Source organism: Perognathus longimembris, chromosome 2 (assembly GCF_023159225.1).
Source record: "Perognathus longimembris pacificus isolate PPM17 chromosome 2, ASM2315922v1, whole genome shotgun sequence".
NCBI lineage: Eukaryota > Metazoa > Chordata > Mammalia > Rodentia > Heteromyidae > Perognathus > Perognathus longimembris.
Window position 1 is genome coordinate 74,258,337 of NC_063162.1, and position 12,629 is coordinate 74,270,965.

At 47.0% G+C, this 12,629-nt stretch overlaps 1 protein-coding gene across 8 annotated transcripts in view; it reads right to left on the bottom strand.

The window, feature by feature from the left end:
* Positions 1–784: 784 nt before the first annotated feature.
* Positions 785–12,629, bottom strand: part of Bbs9 (Bardet-Biedl syndrome 9) — a 321,391-nt gene continuing 309,546 nt past the window's right edge. For all 8 annotated transcript variants that reach the window (XM_048339489.1, XM_048339488.1, XM_048339486.1 and 5 more), the window contains 2 exons: positions 1,417–1,527; positions 785–1,229 (listed from right to left, as the gene is read on the bottom strand). In XM_048339489.1, coding sequence (XP_048195446.1) covers positions 1,198–1,229; positions 1,417–1,527 — 143 coding nt within the window. In that variant the 3' untranslated portion in view covers positions 785–1,197. The remainder of the gene's footprint in view (positions 1,230–1,416; positions 1,528–12,629) is intronic.

Consider the following 12,629-nt stretch of genomic DNA (forward strand, 5'->3'; position numbering starts at 1 on the left):
GGTAATGTGATTCAGATAATAAAATTATTTAGTCAAGTGAGTTAGTATTCTTTTACATAATAAAATACAACTTGAGAAAAGATGGTGATTCACAGTGATAGAGATTTCAATCCATGGTGGTTGGCCCCATGGCTGGGGCAGCACATCATGGCGGGGACCCAAGGCAAAAGAAGCTGTTCACCTCCAGTTAGGAAGTGAAACTAAGATGAATAAAAAGTGCTAGGGGTCCTCCTTCAAGGGCACTCCCCAATGACCTAACTTCCTCTCATAGGTTTGACTCAAATGGTAGAGGGCCATGAGCAAGAAAATCAAGCAGAAGCATAAGGCCTGAGTTTAAGCCCTAGTACCAATTTATTTTTTTAAAAAGGAAGCTAGTAGGCTGGGAATGTGGCCTAGTATTAGAGTACTTGCCTCATATACACGAAGCCCTGGGTTCCATTCCTCAGCATCACATATACAGCAAAAGCCAGAAGTGGCACTGTGGCTTGAGTGGTAGAGTGCTAGCCTTGAGCAAAAAGAAGCCAGGGACAGTGCTCAGGCCCTGAGTTCAATCACCAGGACTGGCAAACAAAACAAACGATAAAAGGGAAGTTCATATACTATCTGCCTTGAAAATATTTGGACATTTTCATGTAATATTAGAAAACGTGTCCTCTTGTATTTTTTGCTCCACAGTGGTTGCATATTTATAAAAATAATCACATTAAACCTTCCTGTGGAGTAACAATTTTGCAATTCCTTTCAAAAATTAAATAGAGAAATCACTTATAGACCCCTCTGATGATAAGTTCAAGTTGTTTGACAATGAGATGCTTTATTAAACTTGACACATATCATATACAAGAATTCTGTGAAAAAAAATGAGAGTATTATGTTGTTTTGGATGTGAATCTCTGTACTGTCAAGTCTGTACCCAACCCATCATCTTATATGTCCTGTGACCATAAGCATACAGATAAACAGAGGCAGCAACATTCTTTCCCAGCAAGAAACAGCAGATCCTGTCTTTCTGCTGATGTGTCAGTGGTATTTGAAGTCTTCCTAGCAAAACAAGGAGACGATGTCATCCCCATGTGGTATCACTGGGAAGGGCCAGCCTGACAAGCACCTGTGCTGGCCCTACATCTTTGACGGTCTGTGGTCTATGTGTGGCAGCCTCCGGAGGGACATCTTCTCAACCGTAGACCCCTCCACAGACTATTCAGAAACGCCTTGGAGGGCTGAAACTTCTGGAAAAGAGACAGGGAGGGAACAGAAGGTATAGATAACAGCAGCAGTACCCAGGCAATTCAACCAGCCACCTCAGTACTAAGGGAAGCATGTCCTCCTACAAAAAAAATGCTCTCAGGTCCAACAGAAACTGACCCGGGTGCCCGCATCCCCAGTTTGTCTGTGCAGCTCCACCCCCTTTCTTACCAGGTCCAGCTGTCTTTTCGAGGAGGAGGCGGTGGTTGGTGAACAGTTCCGTGGAGTCCTGTTCTACAGATTTCTCCTCTTGGTCTGATTCTGGGATTGGGGTGCAGCCACCTAGGTGAAAACAGAGTAGAAATGTTCCAGATAGGTGACAACAGTGTAGAAATGTTCCAGACGTGAAGTTTACACACAGAGTGACCTCGATCAAGATTGGGCCACAAAGCGTTACCTTAGAGACCTCTCTAGTGAAATGAGTCGTGTCCCTAAGACACGTCAGTTGATGGGGCAGGTAAACCCCACAGAGCACTGTAAATTGCGAAAGCAGTTTACAGGAAGGGCATCCCGAGCTGAGCGGTGCACTGGTGCCCAGGATGGGCTTCCTCTCTCCTGAGCCAGGCCTCCTACATGGTGGCCCACAAAGCTCCCTACAGTTCAGCAGCAAAGCCACCATGGCAGAGCTACAGGAAGGTCAAACCAGAGGGGGCTGAGGGTGTGGTGGGAGCCCTGGCCAGAGCTTCCTGGGCACAAGCAATGTCAGGCTCCCAGGTCTCTGGATAGGAAGCATGCAACATCTATTGATGACCACATGGGCCCAGCCCTGCCGAAAGGCCATCTCCCCACACGGAGGCCCAGCTCACTGGGGACAAGAGCCATCTCCTGAAGGGAGGCCCAGCTTTCCCGGGAAGAGGGCCAGATCACTGGGGACGAGGCCCAGCTTTAAGGGGAAGAGGGCCATCCCAGCTCACCAGAGGGAGGCCCAGCTCACCGGGGAAAGGAGCCATCTCCTGGGAAGGAAGACCTGGTTTGTTTTACTTTCTTTCCGATGCCTGCAAAACATGGCAGCAGGATTCTCACTTACTTTCTAACTGCTTAAAGCAGCACCACAAGAAAGGCATTGGAAGAGGCAGTTATTCTCATTTTAAAGGTAGGAAAACAGGTGTCATGAGATGAAATAACCGCTTTCATTTTTACTCAGAAAAGGAAGAGGGCAGGGCCAAGGGCTCCTGTAGGACCAATGAAAGGGCAAGGGGGGGGGGGGACCTGCTGCTTGTGGAAAGTCAGAAGAAAGCCTGGTTTCTCATTTTAGACCCAGATTGTGTCAGTGACTTCTCCATAGCTGGGCCAGAGTTGGGGACTCCCCTCTCCCTCCCTCACCCCCCCACAACCCCCCAGCAGGATGGAAAGAGAGCCATGTGTACCCAACTTAACTGTCTCCCATGATGAATTACAATCTATCTACAATGAAGTCCTATTGGCACAAACTTGTGAACACTTAAAAATCACTTCATAGTTATTTATCATGTGAAAAGGAAAAGTCACTTGCTATGTGTTAGCATTTCCCTAGCCTCAGGTCCTCAGCTCCTCCCACTAGCCCCCAGATCCACCCATACCCAATGAGCCACTCCTACTCACTACCTACCTACTTCCCCTTTACCCCCAGAGAGAGAAGCTTCCACCTGGATAAGTGCAGATGCCATGTAGCTCCCTCTCCCGTGGGAACTATGGCCCCACTAATAAACCTCCTTATGAACCTTCTTCTCCTGCCTGTGATTATCTCCTCATGGTCCTCTGGGATGGCCAGGACCTATGCTTTCATTGGTGCCCAACCCGGGATAGGTTCCCCGGTGGATTTGCTCCCCCATTTCTGGGGGGTCCAAGCTGCCCCCAGGACCTATTCTGCTGTCCTAAGTCCACCCAGAGGACCACCGAGGTAACTTCTTCTGACTGAGCGCTCTACTTCCATCCACCACGACAATCTACAAATTTGCCCTCACACCCAGGTTAAGTGATCATCTAACCGAGGGCTCTGGACCCTATTTCCCGATTTACCGTAGAGCCACAGGGCCGTGGCTTCAGGGCCACACTACAGAAAAATATTGGTGCCAAGTTTCGAGCCCCACTCCAGGTGACCGTAGCATTGGGCCACAGGGCCATGGCTTCAGGGCCACTCTCCGCACTTGATCCGGGACACAGCAACTGGGGTGACGGCCTCATTGCTGACTGTCTCTTACATTTCAGCTGACCAGAGTAATACCGGGGACACTTGGTATTTAACTCCTCAGCTCCGCTAATCACTTACCATGAGAGGGGTACAATCATCCACCACAACAACGACAGATTTGAAACTCCAACCAGGGTGAGTGACCATTAGCCGGGAGCTTGGATTTTCCATAAGGCTACTGAGCCACCATAAATCTTGGCTCCAAGTTCCAAGCCCCACTCCCAGGGAAGGCCACTGGGCCGCCGACCTTAAGCCACTGCACTAGGTCAAGGGGATCAGCAATTGTGGGTGTTTGGAGTCAACTGATCTCTAGTTCAGCTCCGCTGGTCACTCATCAAGGGGGGAACAGTCTAAAATGCTTCAGGAAAGCTGCTCAAGTTTGAGCCCAATCTTAAAATTTGGATTTACATAACTTCTATGAGTGCTCGGGAGGATGGAGTTCTCTCTCTCTCTCTCTCTCTCTCTCTCTCTCACACACACACACACACACACACACACACACACACACACACACTTTTTCTTTCTGCCTCTCTCTATGGGATGGGCTGGTACCAGCTTCCAAAGGTACCAATATTTGTTTAACATCTGCTTTGAAAAACACAAAGAAAGGTTTTCTGTTCTTGTTATTGATGTTTGTTAAGCTTGGAGGGTTGGTTAAGTTCTGCTTGTTGTTGGCTAAATACTGTTTTTTCTAGCATTGACCACGTGGTGGACAATAGAATTGGTTTTAGCAAGCGCCATCTTGGTTCCATCAAGGTTCCAATAACTCTTGGAGGTAGAGCCCACACATCCCCCCAGGTAATGGGCATGCCAAATTCCTCGAATTCCTCGAGGCAGGGCAGGGATGTGGAGACTCAAGCTCCCAGTAGCCCAGCCCCCCACCCTGAACTCTGTAACTGTGGCCTTTCAATTCAAATGTGCCTTGCAATTCAAATGCTGGAAGGTGAAGGTGTCTTGCTGTGAGGCTGCTAAGGCTCTGACCAGCTCCGCCTTCATGAGTCTGTGTTCTGTTTGTGTCCTGTCTCCCATTTCCTGGACCTTCTCTGGTCATAGCATCCCACTTCAGTGAGGTGCCAGACTTTGAAGTCAGGCCCCACCACGTGAACCCCATTTTAGAATCGAACCCTGAGCCAATCAGATTTGTACCTGTGTTCTAATCTTGCTTGCACAGCTGATTGTTGTAACCTTGTTCTTTGCCTTTATAAGCCCTGTGTAATCACAGCTCAAGGCTTCCTCCTAACCTCCGCTGTGTCGGTGGGTAGGACGAGGCCCGAGTTGGCAGCTCGTTAAATAAAGCCTTGCCTTGCTTTTGCATTTCGGAGTGTCTGAATCTCGGTGGTCTTCTTGGGGGTGGTCTTGCGTCTTGGCACAACATTTGGGGTTTCGTCCGGGATAGCCCCAGAGACCCCGAGATCCCAGACTCCGAAGGTAAGGAAACAGCACTGTTCATTTGTCTTGTCCTGTAATTTGTCTGTTTGTCTGTTTTGCTTTTGCTTATACTTGTAGGGCGCGAGTCAGTTTGGTTTTTGGCCGGAACTGACCAGGAGGGCCTCCTAAACGAAACTCAACCCGCCCACCTTGTACTTGGGTCTGCTCCTTCTGCTTATCTGGCAGGAGGTTGTGGGCCAACTTGGGTCCACTCCTCCTGTACCCTGGCAGGAGGTTGTGGGCCAACTTGGGAGATCTCCAACTCGTAACTCGGGTCCACTCCTTCTGCACCCTTGCAGGAGGTTGTGGGCCAACTCGGGTCCACTCCTTCTTACAGGAGGTTGTGGGCCAACTCGGGTCCATTCCTTCTGCACCCTTGTAGGAGGTTGTGGGCCAGCTTGGGAGATCTCCAACTCGTAGCTTTTTTTTAGGCCTGTGTGTTTTCCTCCTTTTGTATTAATTGTTTTGTTTTTGTAGCCTTTTGGAAGAAATTTGGAAGTAAAATTGTCCTAAATAATTATTGCAAAGTGAGAAAAGGAGAATTATGGCTACCAAAATGTTTAATTGCCATTCCAGCTTCTTTGTAGGTTTTTTTGTAACAGTTTCCAGCAGGCCCACAGAGAAGCACAGGTGATTCCTACAAGTTTGTCAAGATCTAATACTGACCCTTAATAAGTTCCAGGTAAGAGAGCATGCTTAAAAACTACTTCTGTGTGGACCACCTTGTTGCTTATAATTGGAGTAAAGTGGCCCCTTATAAGACTCATTGATCTGAATCTGCGGTTCGAAGCCAGCCCGGGCAAAGAAAGGTCCCTGTGAGAGGCTTGTCTCTAATCAGCCAGCAGAGTGCTGGGAATGGAGTAGTGTGGAGCTCAAAAGTGGTACGGTGCTAGTCTTGAGCTGGAGAGCTGAGGGACAGCACTCAGGCCCTGAGTCCAAGTCGAAAGTCACTCCTCCTGGGACAAAAGTGATGGAGCATCCAGAGGCAGTAAGCCACTGCTTGGATGGCAGAGATGGTGTCAGATCCTAGAGTCACTACTGTTGGCCTTTCAAAAGTTAAAGCCGGGAAGTCCTAGAAGAATAGTTCATAAGCATGCCTTTCCAATGCCCATGTCTGTCTACTGGGCAGGAATTTGCCAGTCATCTGTGATAGTGGTTAGTAAGGGTACCCCCCGCATTTACTCAAAGCCCTGACTGGCAGTGAGAATTTTAAGCTCATACATCTGTTTAGTAAAGAAAGCTTGTAGACCTGAGATTGTGTACAAATATTTGCTAGTTTTTGTAGACACCTTTTCAGGATGGGTTGAAGTCTATCCAACAAAGCATGAGACTGCGAATGTAGTGGCTAAGAAGATCCTGAAAGAAATCCTACCCAGGAGACTAAACTCCTTAGAACCACGGTGGAAGGGACCCTAGACGGCATCGCCACTTGGGTTCATTGCTTCCACGCCAGGCCAGCTGACCCCTTTGCCCTGGATGACAACTACCGTGATGGAACATGGGAGGTCTCCAAGCACCCAACTCAGCCGCTTTGCCTTCGCCTCAAGACTGAGACTAAGGTTATAGGTTCCTGGCTAGGTAAGGTCTACGCCCCTGAGTCAGCCTGAAGAAGTTACAGAAGATGGATGATCTTCACCCATCAGCCCCCCTTTAAAACCGAGGGACCAGAGTTATTTTCGGATACTACTTTTGGCCCTACTGGCCCATGCCTTACCTCTATATCATCCCCTAGACATGCAAGCCATTGAAATGGACAGAATGGAGCCATGATTGGCTCCCAAGGTACCAAAAAGAAAAAGGGGGAAATGAGGTGCCAGACTTTGAAGTCAGGCCCCACCACGTGAACCCCATTTTAGAATCGAACCCTGAGCCAATCAGATTTGTACCTGTGTTCTAATCTTGCTTGCACAGCTGATTGTTGTAACCTTGTTCTTTGCCTTTATAAGCCCTGTGTAATCACAGCTCAAGGCTTCCTCCTAACCTCCGCTGTGTCGGTGGGTAGGACGAGGCCCGAGTTGGCAGCTCGTTAAATAAAGCCTTGCCTTGCTTTTGCATTTCGGAGTGTCTGAATCTCGGTGGTCTTCTTGGGGGTGGTCTTGCGTCTTGGCACAACATCAGCTCCCCATTGGAGCTGAACTGGTTTCTCAAAATGTGGCTTCTTCATTTCCTTGCTGGATAATCTGTGAAAATTTTTGTTTGCTGGAAAAGTTTTTGTTTTCTAACTGACCACGTGGTTCTAAAATATGGGCAAAATAATATCATTTTGCCCCTGGAATTCCAGAAAACTTACATGGCCAATTAAAAAAAAATTCTAAGCGCGCTTCAAAGCTTGTGCACAACTGTCTGTCTATCTGTTGGTAAAACATGTAAAAACTGGCATCATGGTTTCAAAATTACTTGCTTTTTGCCTACTATTTTAACTTACTTCAATTCTTGTGTTAAACTGTTCTTTGCAGCCTGTGGGTGGAGTCACAGTGAACAGCCTGGAGGCAATCCTGATTCTTATCACCAGACTCCAAGCCAAAAGAAAAAAAAACACCAGTTTTTAAACCCAAACTGATACAAGCAAATGGGTACAAGCAATGTGTCTAAGATGTAAAACCAGTGTGTTATTCTTTATGTCCATTTATGCTAAAAGTCAAGTGTACATCTGATCCTGACAATTCTTTAGTATAGACTAAGATTTTGCTTCTCCATTTTTTCTCTCCTGTGCTCTCACACACTCTTTAAGATCAAGGGACCAGAGTCATTTTGGAATGAGAGTGCAAATGTGGCTGCTAACCTCGATTTTCCTGACCCAGGATTGATATTTTGCTTTATAGGATGCAGGCCGACAAGTGTGCTGCTAGCTGCATAGGCTGTGGCGGTCCGTGGCCACAGGAAGCTGCCTCCACAGTCTGCTCCCAAACTGCCTGGTTTCACTACTAGTGATTCCTTATTCTCTCTCTCTTACATGGAAAACCGCTCAGGGAATCTAGCAGTCCTGTGAAGATTTTGACAGGCCCAGAATGCTCCTGCCCTGGCTCTGCGCCACCCCTTCCCCCAACCCCCCGCCAGGTTAGAGTTGGGTTTACTCCAAGGTTAAAAGCATCAGAGTTGTGTTTGGTGGCCACAGAGTTGCACTGGGGTAACATTGGTGTCTTCCCCCTCCATGTCTCAGAAACTGTCATGGCTGCTGCAGACAGCAGACTTGGTTGGCCTTTGGTCTGTGTGGATTTCTAAAATCTGTTTAAAGTTGTCACCATGCTTAAACCAGTAGGGCACCAGCCTACAAAAGCCATAGTACTCAGAGTAAGCAACCGGGGTATACTGGGAGATTTCAAATGTCTTTAAACAGTCTTGTGTAGAAATCAGCAGGAGGTGTGACAATCTATCCAGGGGACTCTGAGATGCCACTACAGCCTCACCCAGATCCAACTCATCTCTCCTGCTTGCCTCCATCTGTGAAAGACACAGCCACTTTGGATCTGCTGAAGCTGAGACTTTTACATTGTCCTGACCCTTTGTTCTCTTGATTGTTATTCATTTGTGTTATCTTCCACCTGCCAGTAAGGTTAAATGATATGATTTGATAGCACATGGATCTCATTCAGTCTGCTATTCTCTAAGTGTTACAGCAGAACTCTGGCAAGTATTTGTTGGTCAATTCTCAACAAGTTACAGGTAAGCTCTATTCCTATTGTTCTCCTGTTGCTTTAATTGGAAATAAAAAGGGCTTTTATGTCTAAAAGACTCCTTAGATTGCAGTTCGAAGCCAGCCCGGGCAGAAAAAAAAATATTCCTCTAAAACTCCATCTCCCAACTAACCAGCAAAGAGCCAGACTGGAAGCTTGGCTCAAGAGAACTAGCCAAATGCTGAAAGCGAAACCATGGCTCAAGTGGTAGAGCACTAGCCTCGAGCAGAAGTGCTCAGGGGCAGTGCCCAGGCCTTGAGTTCAAACCCCGTGAATGCCAACTGGGACAAGCTATCCAAGAAATGAGCACCTAGACCTTCAGGACAAGGTCAATCCTGACAACGAGGAACCATGGAGAGGAGTAAGAGGAGATGAAGTCTCATCTTAAATGGAGTCAATTTAAACTTGCCTTTTCAAAATTAATCAGAGTCGGGAGATCAAGAGGAATAGTTGTTTACCCACCTAATGTACATACCTGTCCATTTTCCATCTGGACAGAAACTTGCATTCTTGCCTTTGTTACTTGATATATATTAGCCTCTGAGTGGTTACTCCCAACCAGTCCACTATCCCTAAACACTTCCTTCCTGCCCCCAGTCCAGTTATCCCTCCTTCCTTGTAATGGTCCACAATTGGGTTTATGTTCCAAATGGAATTTTTCTGGCTTGTGCCCAGGGTGTGTTCTCCCTCCCATGTCATTCATGTTAACTGGTCCTGTGAACTTGTTAGCCTTTTGCCTGACCCTTTTCAAGTCTCTTTTAACAGGATAACATCCCTCACCCAGGACGCCACCTGGGAACTTGCAGTTCAAGGCCATCCTCTTACTACACTGCTCTGCCCAGTGCAGATCTGGACCCTTGAAGACCCCAGACCCAGTGACTCCTTGATGTGCCCAAGCTGCAGGAGGTAGCCAGTGGATGGGGGAATGTTAGCATTTCCCTAGCCTCAGGTTCTCAGCTCCTCCCACTAACCCCCAGATCACCCATACCCAATGAGCCACTCCTACTCACTACCTACCTACTTCCCCTTTACCCCCAGAGAGAGAAGCTTCCACCTGGATAAGGTGCAGACGCCATGTAGCTCTCTCTCCCGTGGGAACTATGGCCCCACTAATAAACCTCCTTATGAACCTTCTTCTCTTGCCTGTGATTATCTCCGCATGGTCCACTGGGATGGCCGGGACCTATGCTTTCACTATGGACAACCAACAACTAATGTGAATTTCTCTCTTTGCCTAACCCTGAATTCAGGGGGTGACAAGCTACCATGAGTCTGTGCTGCACACCTAGGTGCTGTACTCCCACTGTGTACCTCCTTGATGCCTTAGCACTTCCCACATAGTGGTCCACACCCACTGCACAGCTGCTTAGTCTCTTGCCCTGGCAATGCACTCCCCATGTCTCCCTGCAATCAGACTGCCAACCACGGGCCCACAGTCCCTGCCAATCTTTGGCTGGCAAGGACAATGGTTGTGGACTCAGAGGAGTCCCCATCTGCCCTTTCCTAGGCTGCAGGGAGGTCACTCCTCTCTGCAGGCCTCCAGAGAAGTGCGGTGTGACAGTGGATACATCCCATGAGTCTCTTCTGGCTTCATCCCTGGAATACCTCCCACATCCATTCACTGCCTGCCCTCTGCCTTTCCTTAGGTCTGTACCGCCCCATAAATTGCCACCACTTTAATCCTTGCCTCAAGCCATTTTCTTGCAAAAATCATTGGTATTAGAAGTAGTTATAAAAAAAATCAATGCAATTTTGAAGTTTGTGAACTGGCTACTCATTTATGAGAGCCAGGGGCTCTACTGCTAGTGCTAAGGGAGAAGGTAACAAGTCCTGGTGTGAACTGCTTAAGCTTCTGCCCTTGGTTAACTTGAATGATCTGCACATAGAGGTCAAGACACTGGGAGATGACATGGCTAGGGCATGGAATTTTCATAAGAATTCTATTGTAGATGACTAAATGCCTTGCAAAAATAAAATGGCAGGCTAGTGAAGCTGATGGGCAGAAGAACATCAGAAAGACAGAGACAATACCAACAGCAAAGGATCACCTAGATGCTGAGTAAGAATGCACACTCTTAGGTCCTACCTACATCTTCTGAATATGAGTTTGCTAAGAGAAGAGGAGTATCTAGGGAGATTTTCTGCTAGGGAAAAGCTTATGTATGTATGTGTACATATGTATTCAAGAATTTAAAAGTAACAATAAAAGAAGTAAAACAAACTTTTAAACTAATGACATGATCTGAAGTGGAACCTGTGTCCCCTAGACACCACATGAAGAACTTTGGCTTCGAAGCCTCCATCCCATTACAGAAGGGAAAGAAAACTCACAACTGGATGGACTCCTCCAAATGCAAACTGCATGTGCAACACACAGGAGCTACAGGAAGCCATAGGCAGTAATGGAGGGCTTCCAGACCTAGACAATCGAGCAAGGGCATCATAGAGGGCAGACTTACTGCGTGCTGGGTGCTCTGCTGCACATGCAATATGTTAACTCCGTCCTCAAACAGCTGTTGCAGGAAGGGCTCCTGGTCCTCATTTTACACATTATAAGCAATTTCTTTTTATTTTGCTGTTTCTTCTCTATCATCTCTTCCCCCAGGATTCCTGGCCACACTGTGCTTTCTTTCCTTAGGGAGCTTGGGAATGGGTGTGAATCAATAGTAGTCTGGACATAACAATGTTGCCCTGGGCTTTACTATAGTGCAAGGCCAACTACGTTCTGTAGAAATGGGATAGACTTTTGCATCTGGGCCTTCCCTAACTAGTGATCTACATTGCTATCCTCTTCCCTTGTCTCAGCTCATGATTTGCAGTGTGAGCTAGCTTTGTGTGGGGCAGGAGCCACCAACAACAGGTCTCTAGTCCCCAAGGATCATGAGGGGAGAACTTATAGAACAATGAGGAGCTGCTAAGATGAAGGATTGGTGGGTTAAATGCATTTTCTATTTTCTACTTACATGGGGTTTATTGGGACAGAACCCCATCATAAGTCATCTCTATTTTTCTTTTAGTCTGTAGGTTTCTATAGCTGGGCCTCACTGAAGAGACAGGACTGAGATGCATAACTTGGAAGTAAGGCCCAGCTGGTGTGGCCCATGGTCCCAGGGAAACAGAGCATAAAGAATGAAGGCATGGGATGCTGGGAGGGCTGAGGCCCAGGAGTCCCAACAGTCCTGGAGTGATGACTCTAGGATTTATTTTAGGGAATCAAAACTATCTACATGCCTGTTCCTATATGCCACAAAAAGTCATAAAGTGCTGGAGATCCTCCTCAGCAAGTGGAAACATGTGATCTACACAAAATTACACAAGGATCCTCATCCCCACTGGAGGAGAGCACCCACTCTTTGCAGGTGGCTGCTGGAGTTCACTGTAAGCCACACAGAGGTGACAGGTTAAGGGGCAGAAAGATACGAAAGTGACTGTCATCTAGAATACGGGAGATCAAAATCAGAATGCAAGGAAAGCAGAGTTATGCTGGTAAATGTGTTGCAGCTCACTTTCCAGGAAAAAAGCAGAAAGCAAAGTCTTAAATTTATACTGTTTGCCCACTGTCATGTACAATTACTCCATCATGGTCAATTTCAAGCAGCCAATATGACATCACCAAACCCTGATCATGGCTATGTCAGATGGGAGTACAGAATTCTAGCCAGCACACCAGTTACAGTAAAACAGTGAAATCATTAGGAAAAGAGAGCTTCAAGTGTATATTAACTTTGCTTTAATGTAATTTATTGGTGGTAAGCTTATATAATTCAACATTTAATAACAGCTATATTGAACAACTAACCCAGAAAAATCCCTAAAAATTCAACAATAGCTTCCTGTGAGACAGTGCAAGCCAGCTCTAGCACCAAAGGGGATGGATGGATGGGTTGGCCAGTTACATGAAATGATGTCAGAGACAGCAGCCTCAACTTCCTTATCTATAAAACAGACTTAGGAGCCTTGTTTCACAAGCGAGAAATGCACTGTCACATATACTGCCTTGCAAACTTGAAACACACTGGGTTCTGTTTATTTTTAGGCCCAAACCAGGAATACTGCAAGAAGAGGAGGATAAATAGGCCAAGATGAACTCCCTAGTGTGGGGGTCTAGAAAA